General features: G+C 43.0%; 2 protein-coding genes across 3 annotated transcripts in view; both read left to right on the forward strand.

Moving 5' to 3' along the window:
- Positions 1–13,485, forward strand: part of Khdrbs1 (KH RNA binding domain containing, signal transduction associated 1) — a 37,566-nt gene extending 24,081 nt beyond the window's left edge. Inside the window, exons 9-11 of one of the 2 annotated variants that reach the window (XR_013110439.1) lie at positions 49–237; positions 2,804–2,863; positions 7,946–13,485. Coding sequence is in view for 1 of the 2 variants with exons in the window: in XM_034502504.2 (XP_034358395.1) it covers positions 49–146 (98 nt within the window). In the remaining variant the exon portion in view is untranslated. Of the gene's footprint in view, positions 1–48; positions 1,378–2,803; positions 2,864–7,945 lie in introns of those variants that run through there. The other variant, XM_034502504.2, reaches the window with a different exon arrangement.
- A 145-nt stretch (positions 13,486–13,630) lies between these two features.
- The window catches only part of Tmem39b (transmembrane protein 39B), a 29,366-nt gene continuing 24,341 nt past the window's right edge, over positions 13,631–18,655 (forward strand). The window contains exon 1 of the mRNA XM_076934131.1: positions 13,631–17,892. Within this exon, the coding sequence (XP_076790246.1) occupies positions 17,832–17,892 (61 nt within the window). The 5' untranslated portion in view covers positions 13,631–17,831. The remainder of the gene's footprint in view (positions 17,893–18,655) is intronic.

Below are 18,655 nucleotides of genomic sequence, written 5' to 3' on the forward strand. Positions count from 1 at the left end.
CAGTATTATTGGTTACATATGCTGTAAACTGTTGTGCTTTTCCCACAGGACAAGATGACTGGAATGGGACCAGGCCATCCCTGAAGGCTCCTCCAGCGAGGCCAGTGAAGGGAGCATACAGAGAGCACCCATATGGACGTTATTAAAAACAAACAGGAGGGGAATATCAGTTATGAGCAAAGTTGTTACTGATTTCTTGTATCCCAGGATTCCTGTTGCTTTACCCACAACAGACAAGTAATTGTCTAAGTGTTTTTCTTCGTGGTCCCTTTCTTTTCCCCACCTTCCTCCATTCTTAACTCTGCATTCTGGCTTCTGTATGTAGTATTTTAAAATGAGTTAAAATAGATTTAGGAATATCGAATTAATTTTTTAAGTGTGTAGATGCTTTTTTCTTTGTTGTTTAAATATAAACAGTGTACCTTTTATAATAAAAAAGTTGAGTTAAAAAAAAAACCACAAACATGTTAGTTTCAAAAGTGGCATTGCTTGCTTAAAGGTTCTGAAGTAACGGCTTGTTAACTTTCTCTTAGTTTTGATTTGAGGCACCCCGTAAAGTCATAGTTGCAGAATCCCAAACTAGGCTACATTTCAAAATTCAGGGCTGCTTAAGATGTAAAATCACAATGTTAACGGCAGTAGGTGCCACCATGTAAAAGTGAGCTCAGATGTCTCTAAAAACATTTCCTTTAAAAGCACATGGCGGTTGAATCTTAAGGTTAAATTTTAATATGAAAGATCCTCATGAATTAAATAGTTGATGCAATTTTTAACGTTAATTGACTTAAAACAACAACAAAATTAGGTTTGTAAAACTGACTTTTTCATTATGTGGGTTTTGAAATCTAGCCCCAGACATACAGTGTTGAGAGATACTTAGTGGGGGAGGGGTGGGGTTTGAATAACATTGATGGGGAGAGAAGCCAGCCACCTAAGTGGAATCAGATGGAGTTCTTTTTAGCCACAGTCTTTTCAATAATAGTACTAATAATCAAATTTTCAGTATTTAAAATGTCAAGAGTATTTTGTCCATCTGAGAGTCTGCACTCCATGAAAAACTCACTTGGACACTGGGGCCAAAAGCTGATGGTGTTCATTCAATTGATCATTGTCAGTCGTGAGCTGTTCCCAAGGTAGTTAAGTATGTCTCAACACTAGCATGATATAAAAAGGGACACTGCAGCTGAATGAGAAAAGAATCAAAATCCACTTTGTACATAAGTCAAAGTCCTAATGGATTTGTACCGCCCTCCCATTTTGTTTTCGGAAGGTTACATGCTACGTGTGTAAGTCTGCCTAAATAGGTAGCTTAAACTTATGTCAAAATGTCTGCAGCAGTTTGTCAATAAAGTTTAGTCCTTTTTTAATCAAAGTAAATGTGATGAATTGTCATTTTTGGGGGTGGACAATAAAATAGTTTTCTCTTTCACATAAACTTAAATTAACTCTAAAGTTAATGGGCTTGTTAAAAGTTTGGAGAGATTTTTAAAAGTGGTGGTGGGGATTTTATTTTAAGGTTACCAAAAAAAGTTTATGAGTTGTTAAGTTTTAGTTTAAAAAGAACCAAAGCTTTTTCACCCCCTGGAAGTTGTTGAAAGCAGTTTTATCCAGTCCTATCAAAAAATCCTAATTTTTAAAGAGAAATACCCAACTGACACAGATTGGTTTTTATTCGAAGGTATAGGTGCTTCAAGTGCCAGCCACCCTGGCTTCCAGCTTCTGTAGAGCCCCTAGGTGGCCTTAAATAATGACACTAAATCTCTGTGTTCAGCCATTGATTTCACCTGTGTTCAGGTACCACAATTCAGCAAATCCTGGGTGCCCTTGAGGGTTACCCTTCCGGTCCTAGAGATGCAGTAACAACTGAGCTGGCCTGGGGGAGGAGCTGGCATGATAGACTTGGTCCTGAACTTCCTCCCACAAGACTGCAAACAGTGGAATTGGTTGGCCCTGTGTAAAAAAATCACTCTTAATTCCCAGGGACCTCATTCTTTCCCTAAGAGCCACCTAAACTGCTCGGGGGTGAAAAATCCTCTTGTGTGGAGTGCCAAGCTGCCTGTAGCAGTGCATGATGGGCAGTTTTCTTTTCTTTTTAAAACACACCAACAAAAAATGTATTTATAGATTGTGATAAAGTGTAAATAACTGAATTTTCCACCGTGGTTTGAAGTCAGCTTTCAGGGCATTATGTCTTGTTTTGATGAAAAGAGATCACTCTATACCCCCCTTTTTAAAGGAAAATTATCGCAAGAGAATCAGGATGTGTAAAGCTAACATGCATCGCAAAAAACCAAAGGTAACCTAAATGTCTGATTTTAATAGCACATATTTCTCTTTTATATAAACTGTGACAGCAACTTGCATAAACAATTCTTTAGTTGTTAATTTTAATGTTAAAACTTTGCAAAACTTGTTTAATAAAAATAGCTGTAAAAAGAAAAACCATATGCTGCCGCATAAATTATCCATAACTCTTAATAATCCTGCCCATCACAAGTGAACTGTAATGTAACCTGGGCACAAAGTCTGACATCTTAAATGACACATTGTAAAATTTCAATGACTGTAGATGAGAAGACCTGCTGCACCCCAGAGTAAAGCTTTCTGCTCAGCTACTTTAAAATGTACGAGGATGAGCCCCCCAGACACCTTGTTTATATTCCCAGTGCAATGTTACTTGAATTTTCTGAAAAGTTGCATGTTTCTTTCCTGTATTGTGTAAAATGCATGCAGGATCTCTCTCTTATTTTGTATGTCTTTAAAGCTTTTTCCAAACATTCATTCCTTATTTCTCGATTTTCAGGTGACTGAAAATTTCTGAGGCTTTTCCTGGAAAAGAGTGGGTATTGGAGACCCATGTCAGGTATGTGAAGGTGGTTTTGATTGTGTGTCATGATGGCAAGGCAGTAGTGCTAAGAGGTGGTCAACAGGCTAGTCTTTCCTAAACTCGGTTTTACCATATTTAATCACACTTCTGTGTCAGTTTACAGGATGTAATGAGCGTATGTGTAATAGTTAAGACTAGCCAGTGTCAACTTACATCTCTTGAATTTTACCTTGTTCTGCAAATAATCCACTGTTGCAGGGTTTCATTTGGAGTGTATTTTTTGCAAGCAACCAAGTGCCTAATGGAAATAAAAGGGCCTTTACCTGGTTTTGGGGAGGCACAGATTGCACAGACTAGAAAATCTGGTTTGGGGGCTGGAGGGGATGGCTCAGTGGTTAAGACCATTGACTGCTCTTCCAGAGGACCTGAGTTCAATTCCCAGCAACCACATGGTGGCTTACAACCATCTGTAATGGGATCTGACGCCCTCTTCTGGTGTGTCTGAAGACAGCTATAATTGTACTCAGAAACATAAAATAAATAAATCTTTTTTTTTTTTAAAAAAAGAAAAACGAAAATCTGGTTTGGGAATCATAGTGGGTACAAGAGAGTGAGCAGGCTGGGGTCTGGGAGTCACTTCCTAGTCAGGATTACTAGAAAGGTAAGCTCTTGCCTGTATTTGGCTTCTCTTTTCTATTAAACAAGTTCCATAGAAGAAATACCAGACAGAATTCTCTAGTCAGCTTAAAGCCCTCACTTCAATACTCTGTGTCAGGAAGAACTAATTCCTCAAAAATGAAATTTAGTCTGGTGTAGTTGTTCAGAATGTCACCTCAGTCCTCAAGAGTCTTAAGGCATGGGAAATGACACTCGTTCAAGACTAGCCTGGACTGTAGACTGGAACTTTGTCTAAACCACAAAAGAGGGAGGAAGGATGAGTTAATATTATTAGGAAAGGGAATTTTATGTCAGAAAAGGACAACTATGTAGTAATTACTCTACAGAAGCAATGAAGTCAAGCAACTTCATAAGGCTATAAGAAGTAAAAGTTGATTGTTGGTAGATTGTACCATGTTAACCCTATAGTCAAAGTGTATAAGGAAATGGTATTTCTCACACTGAAGAGAAATTGTGTGGTAGAAGGAACACCTGTGATTCCCACTCAGGAAGAGGAGGCAGGAAGATCAGAAGTTCAAACCCTTAGCCTACAAAGCAAGTTGAAGCCAGCCTTTGCTATGTGAGACACTGTCTTCAAAGAGTGAACAGGAAGGGATAGAGGAATGGACATGGAGCCTGATGAACCTAGAGCTGTCTTTTTTTCCAAAACAATTTGTTTCTGCAGCTAGGAAAGGCAGATGGTGAGAGTGAAGTAGTGAGTAGTGAAAGAAGAACAATTGTCCTCAGTGCTACCCAATGCTCCAGGTAAGAGTGAAGGTGCATTCGGAGCTGCTAGGCTATTGTGGTGACACCATACAGCCAGGTCAGACTGTTTTCTGGTTGAAAAAGAACAGCATCCAGTTAAAACTCAGGCTTCTCTCATGTGGGAGAGGAGGATAGATCTGAGCCTAGCAAATAGAGTTGGTGGGAGATTGACATAGTAAAAGATGCTTGGCTTACAGGTTTTGGAGCCCACAAAGCTTGGTCCCAAGAACAAAAGTAGGCTAATGAAGAAGATTACTCAAATTGAATGTCTACTGTGTCTACCCATATTTACAGCCGGTAGTGGGAGTGCTGAGATAATTTATATTGCTTCTGTAGCAAGTTGAGAGTATAACATACCAAGACTGTTACATGTCAAGGCTCCACTCTCTGGAACAACTGCTTCTATAAGACAATGACTGTATTCAGTATTCTTTCAGAGGCTGTTTTTTAAAGATGTACAGTAAAGATGGCAAGCTGGGTGGTAGTAGCAGTACTTGGGAGGCAGAGGCAGGAGGATCTAAGAGTTCAAGGCCAGCCTATTCAGAGCAAATTCCAGGACAGCTGAGCTACACAGAGAAACCTGTCTCAGGGAAGAATAAAACAAAAACCTGCTGTCAAAGTAGCAGAGTTGTTCCTTTTACATCAGATACGACATTTGGGTAGGGAGGCCTTAGTCACTACTGTATGTATGTGGAGGCCTTGGGACAACTCTGTAGAGTTGGTTCTCCCACCTACATGAGTTCCTGGGATTGAACCAGGACCTTGTCAGCAGGCTCGTCTGCAGACATTTGCCTTTACCACTGAGTTTACCAGCTTCATCATTTTTATATAACACAACTTTAACCCCAGAAAATGCCAGTAGCAGCCAAAGTCACACAGTTATGTGCACAGGTGAGATTTTCAGGCGGCGTGATTTTTAGACTGATCAGTCACAAATGTGTACTGCATTTGGAAGGACTTTGACCTGCTAGCTAAAGCCATTTTGGAGAACCCATTGCCATTCTTTTTCCTGGAAGGAGACTCCTCTTCCAGGTCGTTATAAATACTTGCTGAAACGTGAGCCCTTAAGTTTGTGCAGCTGAATCACAGGTCTTCATCATTTTATCATCTCTGCCCTCAAGAAACTTGGTCTAACTGGAGAGAGCAAGGCCTATATAGTTATAATATTCTGCTACTACACAGGCTAGAAATCCTGGAGCTGCTGAGGGGCCTCAGGAGTGTAAGGGAGAGGGTGAAACTTAAATTCATAAGGAATTATGCGCATTGGTGATTATGTGTGTGTGTGAGGTTGCGGAACCAGAGTTATAGACAGTTGTGAGCTGCCATGTGGGTGCTGGGAATTGAATACAGGTCCTCTGGAAGACCGACTGCCCTTAACTGCTGAGCCATCTCTCCAGCCCCCTCCAAAGCAAGTGTATAGAACTCTTGAGTTATTTGTCCAAGTCTCCATTTTGCAGATAGTTGCACCTTCGCAGCATTATTGTAACAGAATGAGCAAATCTGTATAGAACAAGGGCTAGGGGATATAGCTCAGTTGGTAGAGTCACTGTACAGCTGTATAGATACTAGCTGTAATACAAGAATAGGTGGTTAGGGCTTTTTGGGTTTTTTTTGTTGTTGTTGTTGGTTTTTTTTTTTTTTTTTTTTTTTTTTTTTTTTTTTTTTTTTTTTTTTTTTTTTTTTGTCTTTTCGAGACAGGGTTTCTCTGTATAGCCTTGGCTGACCTGGAACTCACTCTGTAGGCCAGGCTGGCCTTGAACTCAGAAATCCGCCTGCTTCTGCCTCTCAAGTGCTGGGATTAAAGGCGTGCGCCGCCAATGCCCAGTAGAAGGGCTAATTTTTAAAAGTTGAAATTTAAGAAAAAAGTTTAAGGTGTAGGACTGAGAGTTTTTAGAGCCACGCCTATGTTGGACAATTGTGCTAGCAAAGTAGGGGGAAGACCTTAAAGTGGTACCACTTGTGTACTGGAGAATAACAGGGATGGATAGGTCCTCTCCCCACAGCTGGACTTGTTGCCTGATGTCCTTTTGGTTCCTGTACTACAGGAAGGGGAATCATTGCTCTCATATCAGGTGTTTGGGCTAGGTATGTTTATAGTCTCCTTAATCATCTATGCTTTACAAAGCCAAAACTATTCTCAGTGTATCTCAGGGTGACCTCGAACTTCTGATCCTCATCCCCACCTCCCATTCAAAGCTCTTTAAGGACTGTTGATTGAGATAACCATCTCTTTATTATTTGAACTTGGGTCTTACATAGAACTCACTAAGTAGACCAGGCTACCCTCATTTATAGAGAATTGCCTGCCCCTGCCTCCTGTGCTGTATGAATAGATATGTGCTTCCCACACCTGGCACTTTTATTTAACAGAAACTCACAAGGGATTTGGGGTCGGGTTGGGGGGCAGGATCTCTATGTAGCTTTGGCTGTCCTGGAATTCACTGTGACCAGGCTAGCCTTGAACTCAAAAGAGATCCACCTGCTTCTGACTCCTGAGTACATGTGCCACTATACCTAGCCAATTTATCTATCTTCAGTTCTCAGTGTTAATTGCTGAGCGTGCCATACCAGCATCCCGTTTAGCTCACAGTTCACCATGTGATGCTAGGATGTTTGCTGGTATGTGGCTGCCCACACTATGCTAGTCAGGCATTCTTCTAATGTGCAGTGATTTAGAGAATCACAGCATTGGAGAGCTAAAATCCAAATTCAGGTCTTAGACTCATACTTAACTGTTGCCTTCTGGATTCTTGTAATTTGTTTGGTTAACCACAAGATCAGTTTACTGAAAGGTGCTCCAAACTATGGTGTTTAGAACTCATGCTTCTGATTTCTGTAGTTAAAAGATTTGAATTCTTACGAATTTATGGCCTCTGTAGACTCACATGCACTCTTAGGTTTCAGATTAATAGTCATTGCATGCTCAGAGCTAGCACACATCTAATGAATATTTAATAACATGGAATCGACAGGCTAGAAACAGCTGTGTGAGACAGCAGCTGCTGGGGGGAGGGGAGGAAGTCACTACACTGCCTAATTACCCTTCTTCTGTTTTCAGGGCTAGAGAAAAGGGACTCTTTGCTAGGCCCTTTAGCAGAGAAGTGCTGTGGTGGTAAGCACTGCACCCTGGACTAGTTGGGTCCAATTAGCAGTTTTCCATCTCTTGGGCTGGCCAGATATACATTCTCCTATAGCAGTCTCCTACAGGAGAAAGGCTGTGTGTTTTCTCCTAGCTGTAATCCCTAGCACTCACTCAGCAGACAGAAGCAGGAGATAAAGGCCAGCCTTTACTGGCTTACTGACTAGACTGGTGTCTGGCAGGAAGTTGGATTTTGTAGGTAGAAAGAATGTATACGTGTGGACTCTTAACAGCCATGCATGGTGGTACATGCCTGTGATTCCAGCACTCCAAGAAGCAGAGGTGTAGATGAAACATTTCAAGAGTATTTATTATATAGTTGGATAAAGGTTAGCCTAGGCTGCATAAAGAAACCTTGTTTTAAACAAAATTTTCTCCAAAATTTCTGAGTTGTTTGTTATGATAGAGTGTGACTGTATCACTAGCTGGCCTCAAACTTTACAAAGATTGACCTGCCTCTGCTTCCCAAGTGCTGGGGTTACAGGCACATGCCACCATGCCTGGGTATTTATTTATTTTAAAGGCTTATTTTCTGTATTTGGGTGTTTCACAAGCAGATAAATTTCTGAACCCTGTGTGATGGTCTGGTGTCTGTGGAGGTCAGAAGAGGGTGTTGAAGATTCTGGGACTGGGAAGGCTGGACTAACAAGACCATTGTGCTCCTCCATGTGAGTGCTGGGAACCAAACCCTGGTTTTCTAAAAGCAGGGAGTGCTCTTAACTACTTCACCATCTCTCCAGCTCAGTTTTGGCATTGCTTGACCATAAGTGTACCATCCATCCTGTGCTACAGTGACTGCCTTTGTCTGCATCCCAAGCAGGAAGTGGACAAGTAGAGTTCTCAGGTGTCAGACAGACAAACCCCCCTAGATTTAAGGAGCTTCCTGCCTCAAGAAGGCCCTATGCAAATTGTGGGTCTCTAGAAAAATCAGATCATTTGAGGTGTCTCTGTGCAGTGAGCCACAGGCCATTCAACAGAATGAGTCAGTAAATAAAAGCAGGAAATTGGGTATAATTTAGGTTTAATATTGTATTAAGATAAGTTAGCCTTTAGAGTTGGGCTTGTCCATCAGGGTGTGCCCATCCCTTCCCTGATACTATGATGTATGTGAAGCTTGAAGTAGACAAGTTTGGGATTAGATGTAGAACATAGTTTCTAGGTTCTTCTGACTTCAGCAGTTTAGATGTAAGGTGAGCGTTTCCATTGTCCAGGTCTTTGAAGGAAGAATGTGGGAAGCAGCAGTCTCTGAGGAAGAAACAGGGCTAACAGTAGAGTCAGTGGTAATGGATAGGATGTGTAAGGCTTTGGGTTCCACTGTAGCACTGAGGGCAAGGGGGAAATAGCAGAAAAATACCCTGTACTCTGATAAGACTTACGTACGTACGTACTTACTTTATTTATTTATTTACTAATTTATTAATTAATTGCAGCAAAGGCTGGCCTTGAACTCAACTGTGCAGTGATGAAGACACTAAGCTTTTGGTCCTCCTGTCTTCACCTCTGAGCGCTAACATTCCTTGCGTACATCAGTACCCTCTCTGTCTTAGTCAGGGCTTCTATTCCTGCACAAACATCATGACCAAGATGCAAGTTGTGGAGGAAAGGGTTTATTCAGCTTACACTTCCACACTGCTGTTCATCACCAAAGGAAGTCAGGACTGGAAGTCAAGCAGGTCAGGAAGCAGGGGCTGATGCAGAGGCCATGGAGGGATATTTTTTACTGGCTTGCTTCCCCTGCCTTGCTCAGCTTGCTTTCTTATAGAACCCAGGACCACCAGCCCAGGGATGGCACCACCCACAATGGACCCGCCCACTCTTGATCACCAATTGAGAAAATGCCTTACAGCTGGATCTCATGGAGGCATCTCCTCAACTGAAGCTCCTTTCTCTATGATAACTCCAGCTTGAGTCAAGTTGACACACAGAACCAGCCAGTCCACTCTCACTTCATGTAACTGAAACTAAGGCTTTGTATGTGTTATGTATGTAAGTGCTCTGCCAATAGCCACATCACTAGCCGCCATAGGGTTCTTAATAAGCTTTGCCAGAAATGGGTATAAATAGTCCTTTTAATTTTTGTAAATACATATTAATTATTACAAGTTAGAGCACCCACTATGTGTTAGTCACTGGGGATTAAGTGATCAGTAATGGACCTAGGTCCTTCCCTTCATGGAGCTCACAGTCTGTTTTGAGAAGTAGACACTGCGCAGAGAACTCTGAACCCACATCATTTCAGGTCTGAGCTGTCCTTCCTTGGAACTCTTCCATTCTGGGAATTCTTTCATGGTTTCTTCAATGTGTCTGAATTACTCAGGAATTTATATTGTGATAGGTTTCAAAACAAAAACCACTCTATTGAAAGTATACTGCCACTGGGCAATGGTGGTGCACACCTTTGATCCCAGCACTTGGGAGGCAGAGGCAGGCGGATTTCTGAGTTCAAGGCCAGCCTGGTCTACAGAGTGAGTTCCAGGACAGCCAGAGCTATACAGAGAAACCCTGTCTCAGAAAACCAAAAAAAAGAGAAAAGGAAAGGAAAGGAAAGAAAAAGAAAGGAAAAGAATACCTAAAGGAAAACTTGTTTGAGCCCCAGGGTCTTGGGAGATGGTTTGGAGAAAGGATGTGGAACGATGAACTGAGCAGAAGTAGTGTGAGGCAGGTTCAAGGGGAGGCAGGCATCCAGACCTTGTGTGAATGCCCCACTTGCACTGTCCTGGGGTCTTGTGTGAATGCCCCACTTCACTGTCCTAGGGTCTTGTGTGAATGCCCCACTTCACTGTCCTAGGGTCTTGTGTGAATGCCCCACTTCACTGTCCTCGGGTCTTGTGTGAATGCCCCACTTGCACTGTCCTAGGGTCTTTTGTGAATGCCCCACTTCACTGTCCTCGGGTCTTGTGTGAATGCCCCACTTCACTGTCCTAGGGTCTTGTGTGAATGCCCCACTTCACTGTCCTCGGGTCTTGTGTGAATGCCCCACTTGCACTGTCCTAGGGTCTTGTGTGAATGCCCCACTTGCACTGTTCTAGGGTCTTGTGTGAATGCCCTACTTCACTGTCCTAGGGTCTTATGTGAATGCCCCACTTGCACTGTTCTAGGGTCTTGTGTGAATGCCCCACTTGCACTGTTCCAGGTCTTGGGCATGTTACGCAAACTCTACGACTGAGCCACACCTCAACCCACGTGTCTGATTTGAAAACTTGTTAATACACAGAGAACCTCTTTGGAAGCCTTATTAGTCCAGACCTAAAGAAGTTAGGTGTGCAACACGGCTGGGATCTAACTCAGTATCACTGCAGGTCTGGTCCCATACTGTGTGTATATAGGCAGCCATACCATGGCATGCATGTGGAGGTCAGAGGACCACTATGGGGCCGGTCCTCTCCTTCCACCCTTATGTGGGTTCTTGTTAAGCAGCAAGCATCTTTATGCACTGAGCTGTCTTGCTACCCCAACCTACTTAGTTTTTGTTTGAGAAGAGTGTCTCACTGTGAAGTCCTGACTGGCCTGGAATTAGCTATGTAGAGTGGTCTGGTTTTGAATTCAGATCCTTCTGTCTTTGCCTATTGATTGCTGGGATTAAAGATATGTGCTAGAATATAACCTATTTTTTTTTTAAGTGAGGGAAGGCACTAGAAAGGAGCTAAAGAAGGAACTCTATTCTTAAGCATAAGGATATGAGTTTAATCAATTTATCCATGTGATAGTGTGCATTTATAATCCCAATGCTGGGGAAATAAGACAGGCTGATCCTTGGGACTTGCAGCCAACCAGTCTAGCCTGTGTTCAGGTCTCAGAAACAGCGTCTCTTAAATCAAGGTGGAACATTGGGTCTAGTTCATGCATCAAGCCCTGAGATTGATTCCACAGTGTTCTACATCTCCTTGCCTGTGATGAAGTAATATAATTGAAAATGAAACTTGGAGCTGGAGAGATCACTCAAGTGTTTAAAAGATTTAAGAGTGCTTGCTACTTTCTCAGTTTGGTTCCCAGCACCCAGATTGGCAGCTCACAACCACTTGTAGTCTGATCTCCAGGATTTGATGCCCTCTCTTGGCCTGCCTTCACCCTGGCACAGAATAAACATATAAAAAGTGAGAATATAGTGGTGGCGCATGCCTTTAATCCCAGCACTTGGGAGGGAGAGACAGGTGGAATTCTGAGTTCGAGGCCAGCCTGGTCTACAAAGTGAGTTCCAGGACAGCCGGGGCTACACAGAGAAACCCTGCCTCGGGGGCAAAAAAAGTGAGAATATAGAGAATTAGGCATATTCACCAGCTCCTAGAACATACCATAGGATTAGATTTGGGAGAAAAGAAATATATTAAGATTATAGGCTGAAACTGGACATGGTAGTGAGAATACGCCTTTAAGGTGAAGGATCTGCATTTGATCTCTGCCAAAGCTACAGTGTAGTGAGACCTGGGCTGAAATGATGGTAGGTATGGTAGGCAGTGTCTCTTAGAAGAAGCTGGGCTGGAGAGGTGGCTCAGCCTTGGTTCCTGGCACTCATGTCTTCCAGGTCTAGGGCATCTGACGCCTCTGACTTCCTGAAGCACATACACACATGATTTTAAAGGTTTTTTCAGAAGTAGGATCACTTCTGTGGGTTTTTACATAAAATCAGGCCCCAGCTGATGTCTCGGGATAAGATAGATAACATGGACTTTGGGGGCAGGGCCAGACTCCTTTGTAAGGTCAGATTCGATGGACCCTTGAATGAACTTTCTTACTCCTTTCTAAGCTCAATGCTTTTTGGTTTGGGACAACCAAAGCATTACATTTTGAAAGCTGGAAATGCTGGAGTGTGGTGGAACATGCATTTTGAAGGTAGAGACAGACAACAGACCTCTTGAGTTCAAGGCCAAGCCTGGTCTACATAGTGAGTTCCCAGATGGAGCTATAGTGATACTCTTGTCTGAAAACAAACAATGGGGGCTGGATCTCAGAAGTTAACAATGGCTGCTCTTCCAAAGGATTCAGATTCACTTCCTAGCACTCACATGGCAGCTCACAGCTGTCTGTAAGTACAGATCCAGGGGATCCAGTACCTTTACACAGACATAAATGTAGACAAAGCATCAATGTACATAAAATAAAGTTCAGTTAAAGAAAAAACCTGAATGTAGTGACAATTCTGGGATTTTGGTTTCTTTAAAAACACAAATATTATGTGTTACCACTTTAACCTCAGGTGGGGGATGTGACGCTGCTTCACACTGTCCACGGCAGCTGACTGTGATTTGCTTTGTGCTCTAGCAGAGGTGTGTGTGGTTTTGCCAGCCACAGATAGTTTCTGTGTTTGTGTAACATTTGGAATTCTGGGAACTTTTCAGAGTCTATATAACAGTGAGGGCCCAGAGAAAGTGGGGTTGGTGGTTGTTCAGGAGGGTTGATGGCTATTTCTTAGTCGTGTTCAAAGAAGGAAGACATGAGACTGAGAAATCTCTCTCTCCCCATCTCTCTGCCTCTTTCTCTCCTGTCTAGTAAAAGGATGAGAAGAGGTGGGTGAGGCAAAGGGTGGGAAAGAGCCCAAAAAGGAGCAGACACCAACTGCACCTGACATAACCTCACTGCCAGAGAGAGCTCACGGAGCCTGTGAGCCTTTATCTCCTGCTCATCTGTGTGCCTAGGAACCTGCCTGCTGAACTCAGCAAGGAGGTTAACTATGGACAAGGAAGGTTATAAGATGTGAAACCTGACCAGATGAAGGCTTGAGAAGCCCCCATCAGCTTCAAGTGCCTTAATTTTCCACTTTGTGTCTTTTCAGCTGTCAAAGGAGCCTGGATACCAGGAGCTACCTGCTGTATAGAGGCTGGCCTGGGCCACTTCCTGGGACATAGAAACCCAGGAGAGGAGCTCAACAGCTGTGTTTCACCCCACCTCTTGATCTGATTTTCCCACAGAAATTCAGCCAGGATCTTCTACTTAGGATTCTTCAGAGCTTCAGGACTACCTACTCAAGATATTTTAGTAGGAGGAGCTAGAAGTTTAACTCAGTGTTTGAACACTTCACTTGCCCATGTAGAGGGCCTGGGTTCATTTTACCTTACAATAAATAAATGAATAAATAAGTAAATAAATGGCTTTTAAAGAACCGAAAGGCAGCAGGCATGGTGGCACACACTATTAATCCCAGCACTTAAGAGACAGAGACGGATAGAACGTGGAGTTCAAAGTCAGCCTGATGTACACAGCAAGTTCTAGGACTGTCAGGTCTCCACAGAAAAAAACAGGTCTTGGAAAGCCAAAGACCAGGGTGTGACTCTCCAGGTCAGAACACTTCTCAGCATCTGTCCTATTCCCAGTCTCGTTTCCACTTGACTTCCCATAGAATGTGCTGGAACATACTACTGTATATGCCACACTGTTACACTTTTATTGGAATCTTTAGCCTGAGAGCCCTTGGGACATTTCCAGAGGACTCCCAGAAAAGATAGTCATCCTGCCTATAATGTGCTTTAGGTAAGGCATTTTAAGCTCTGGGCCTGTGTTCATCTTTGTTGTTAGCACTTGTCCACAAGCTCCTGAAGGGTGGGGCTGTTCTGCACCCCCAGAGTGTCACCTCTGTACTACAATTCTCAAGAGTCTGCCTCTGCCTGGAGTTCAATAAAGGTTTGGTCAAGTGCTGAACAGTGAATGGTTCTGTCAGCTCTGGGAAAGAGCTGAGATCCCACTAGTTACACTGAGCCAGAGTTCTAGCTTCAGTTTTTCTCTTAGAGACTGATAAGTCATCTGTAGTCTCCAAGTAAAAGATAGCTGCCACTGAGTGTCACGGAATTTTACAGGAAAGCTCAGAATGAAGTCAAACATCTTGATTTACATTTCGGTTCATTCCTTCGCGTGTTTGTCAAGGCATGTTTATTTCATAAGTAGTTTCTCCGCACTGAATGAGAACCTGAGAGAAACAGTTTAAATATGAAAAACTGGGGCTGGACAGAATACTGCCCAACATTTTAAGTTTCTTCGTTTCCTTCAGGCTTATTTTTAGAAATTCTGTCACAGCATCCACCTCCATTACTGCTTTTAGTGCCCTAGGGATCTTTCTCCTTGGGTGTTTGGCTTACCCACCCAGCTGCCCTGCTTGTCAGTCACCTGCAAGCTGAGAAGGATGACATCAGCTTTCCCGAGCCTCTGGACTGCTCTGAGACATAAATATTTAAAAAGGGCCTTTCTCTAGCTGTTGCCAGGGTGATGGACTCTCAGGGGATGAGTGGGAGTATGGAGCAGGCCTGGCCACTAGCCAAGACTAAGCTCGGAAGCTGCAGCTCGGCCTGCGTGCCTTTTCTTACTGAAGCCCTTTAGCTATTATGCTGCTTCCAGGCCCATCTCTGGGCTTGGATGTTGTTTGGTTTTAGGTAAGTTGAGTTTTTCTGGGCCTTTGTTTTAACATCTCTTGGGGTTGAGGAAGTCTCTGTCTTAATGCAGGTAAGTGGAAAATAATCCTGGTTAGAGAAACTAGACCCTGTTTCTTCTTAATTGTTTGGTGTTAAAGAGAAGACATAGCCTCACTGTAGTCCATTCTGGCTTCAAAGTTGCCTCTGCTTCTTCAGTGCTGGAATTGCAGACATGCATTACCACGACTGTCCTCTGTAGCCCTTTCTGATACACAGGCTGGATCCCAGTGCTGCTCCCATAGGACATTTTCTCCCTCCTTCCCATCATAAAGTAACTTCAACGAGTGTGTGTGCGCTTGTGGTGATTTACATTGCAATAGTGGCCTGCTTTAGTTCAGGCTGGCCTTGAATCCTGGCTAAGGCTCCAGCTCTTACTAATAATTTTTATTATTTTAAGATAGTATCTCCCTTTGTGGCCTGGCCTAGCCTGGATCTCATATACAGAAATCTGCCTGCTTCTACCTTTCAAATGCTGGAATCAAAGGTTTGCACCACTGTGGCTGTCCCAGGTCTAGCTAGACTATCTGGATAGCACAGGGAATTCCAGTTGGGCCTAGTAATTTAGAATCGGAGTTCATGGGTGTAGGGGCCTAAGGTACAAAACACGTATATACACATAGAGTTTAGACCATATACCTGCCTGGTCGGCTCACCTTGTCTTATGCAGCACTCCCCAACCTCTCTTTAGTATGTGTCTGAGAAGGAAGCAACTTAGCTTCAAGCTCTTGCTGGCTTTGCTTCCCTGTTGCTTTGGAAACTCCAGTTTCTTTGTATGTGGCTCCCCCTGGCGAGTGTTGATGGTAGGGAAGTAAGATCAGACTGGCATACCACTCTGAGAGAACTCTCCCAACTCCTAATAACAACCATCTGAATTCTTACATACTATGTCTCTGCTGTCTACTCTCTGTTGGTCCTCACAACAATGAATAGCAATCCTAATTTTCATATCAGACAGGCTTGAAGACCTGAAATCAAATTTCCTTGCAGCATTTAGGATCCTCAAATGATCTTATCAATCTGGGTTTTTTTAGGTTCAATTATTGTTTTGGTTTTATTTTCCATTAATATAATAAAATGCCCCCAACAAAAGCAGGTTGGGGAGAGAATTTATCTCACAGTTCTGATTGCAGACCATAGGAAAATCAAGACAGCAGTAACTTGAAGCCACTAATCACATCCACAGTCAAGAGCAGAGAGGACATGTGCTTACATTCCATTTCTCCTCAGTCCAGGACCCAAACTTAGACCTCCCACTTCTTGACATAATTAAGATAGTATAGGCCAACCTGATCTAATCTCAATTATGTTCAAGCTTACTAGCCTCCTCTGGAATAAAGCCTAACTTGAGCCTTTGTTCTTTCTACCTTCCCTTCAGACTGCAGGCCTATCAAAACAATATGAGGCCTTTGCTTATTTTAACTGGATGTTCGGGCTGGACATTGTGGCAGAAGCATTTAATCCTAGCAGAGGTGGAGTGGATTTTTGAGGTTGGAAGCCAGCCAGGACTAGAGTGAAACCCAGTCTCAAAGTTTCCCAATGACCTGCTTTGTTATCTCTGTAAAACATAGGTATGCGGGCTGATATATGGAAGGCCTTACCACACAAATGAAAGTGATCCAAGAGATTAGAACATGAACACCCTTGAATGTTCTTGTATTAAGAATCAGATCTGAAGTGTCTTTGGGAGACCAAATAAATCATTTGGCAGCTAGTGTGGTTACAGGTAACATTTCTTCAAAGCCTTTGCTTTTGTCAGCCATCGCAAGCTCTCAAGATTTCTGGATAGTTGTAGCATATGTACTATGAAAGTATCTCACTTTACCTGACCTGGACCACGAATCCCCCTCAACTCAAGCCAGCCACTTGTCTGGAGTTGCAGGACTGTTGGAATGCTTTGACTTGCCAATCATTTGCCCACTGGAACTGCAAGGAGACTCGACCACAAATGGACTGAGTGAGGAAAAGAAATTTCCTAAGGGAGAATTGGCTTTCTTATTGGAAGTGCTGTACAGCAAGCAGTTGTACAATGTGGGTTGGGCCCCTAGGTCCCCTTGCTGTCTTACACTGAGTTGTAGGTAGCCAAGTCAATTCACGATTTCTTGGGAATTCACTATGTACAAGGTTTGCATTTTCTACATTGCAGATTCATAGACATTCCCTACCAACTCCACAGACAATTACCAAATTCAAGAGATGTTTTCATCCCCATATGGTACAAGCACACTTTATAAGCAAAAGATGACGCCTGAGATTTATCTCAGGGCCTTACAACAGACACTAGACCACTGAAGAAAACCCCTAAACTATAGCAAACTTCATCTCTCGGAAGTCAGGTCTGACCCCTCCTAGGAAGTTGTTTTCATACAGTGCCTACCTCTAAACTTGGTATAGTTCAATACTATATTCTGTTTCTTCATTAAGATGTAGCAAATTCTTATCTCTGTGTCCCCAGGATACAGCAGTAACTAAAAATATGGCTAGGTGTCTCACACACACATTCCCAGGAATGTCCTGGTTTTGGTGTATGTATGGTGTTCATAGAGACCAGAGGAGAGCAACAGATCCCCTAAACTGGATGTATAGACAGTTGTGAGCTGCTATATGGGTGCTGGGAATTGAGTTTGGGTCCTCTAGACTCAGTTAAGTTGTGCTAACCAGCGAGCCATCTCTCTGGCCCCTCTCCTTTAATTTTGTGAGCGCATTACTGTGCGTGCGATGTGAGTAAATGCACAGAAGTGCTGGTGCCCTCTGAGACCAGAGACAAGATTTCCTGTGTCTAGTTAGGTTTCTATTGCTGTGATAAACACCAGGACCAAAAGGAGCATGGTAAAGAGATTTCATTCATCTTATAGTTACAGTCCATCATGAAGAGAAGTTAGCAGGAACCTGGAGTCAGAAACTGAAGCAGAGGCCATGGGAAGTAACAACTCCTTTGTTCCCCGCGGCTTCCTCAGCTTGCTTTCTCACACATCCCAGGACCACCTGCTCAGAGGTGCTATGACCCACAGTGAACTGAGCACTCCCGCATCAATCATTAAGCAAGAAAATGCCTACATGCTTGCCTACAGCCCAATGTGATGGAAGCAATTGTCATTCCTGCATTATAGGTGAGCCTGGTTTGTATCACATTAACAAACGCACACTGAGAAGCTGGAGTTATGGGTCTTCTGCACACAAAACAATACGCACTCTTGTCCATTTCCATCCCCCTTTTTGTTACTCCTTAAACATAGGCTGAGTGCCCTTGCACTGTTCCTCTGTCTAGAATCTTTCCCCTCTCCTCTGATACTTCCTCTAACTCATTTCAATGAAGCCTGCTTTCCTTCCCCATCCTATTTAAAGGTGCATCTGGATACCCTTTCTTGTTTTTCCTTTCATCAATTCTAATATACTACGGAATTTACTAATTTTTATGTCTGTCTGCCCTTGTAATTTAAGCTCTGTACAAATCTATTAATATCTTCTAATTTGTTTGATTAATATGTGCCAAGCATTATGACAACCAATGAAGTCACAAGATGATTAAAATTTCTTATGAGGAGCGGGTTGTCATGGCCATGGTGCTCTCCTTTAATCCCAGAGCAGAGGGAGGGATTGGGAGGCAGAGGTAGGTGGGTCTCAATTCCAGGCCAGTCTGGTCTACAAAGTAAGTTCCAGGACAGCCAGGGCTTCAAGAGAAACCTTGTCTAACAAAACAATAATATAAAGAATTGCTTATGAGGCTGGGAATATAGCTGAGTAATAGAACACTTGCCCAGTATGTGTGAGGCCCTAATTTTAATCCCCTACCCTCACCCTCATAGATTGCTTATCAGTCTTGCAAGGGGAGAAATTACACTTAACAGTAACAGTAGCTACTTGCTTCCTCTG

Source organism: Arvicanthis niloticus, chromosome 5 (genome assembly GCF_011762505.2).
Source record: "Arvicanthis niloticus isolate mArvNil1 chromosome 5, mArvNil1.pat.X, whole genome shotgun sequence".
In the NCBI taxonomy this organism is placed as follows: Eukaryota; Metazoa; Chordata; class Mammalia; order Rodentia; family Muridae; genus Arvicanthis; species Arvicanthis niloticus.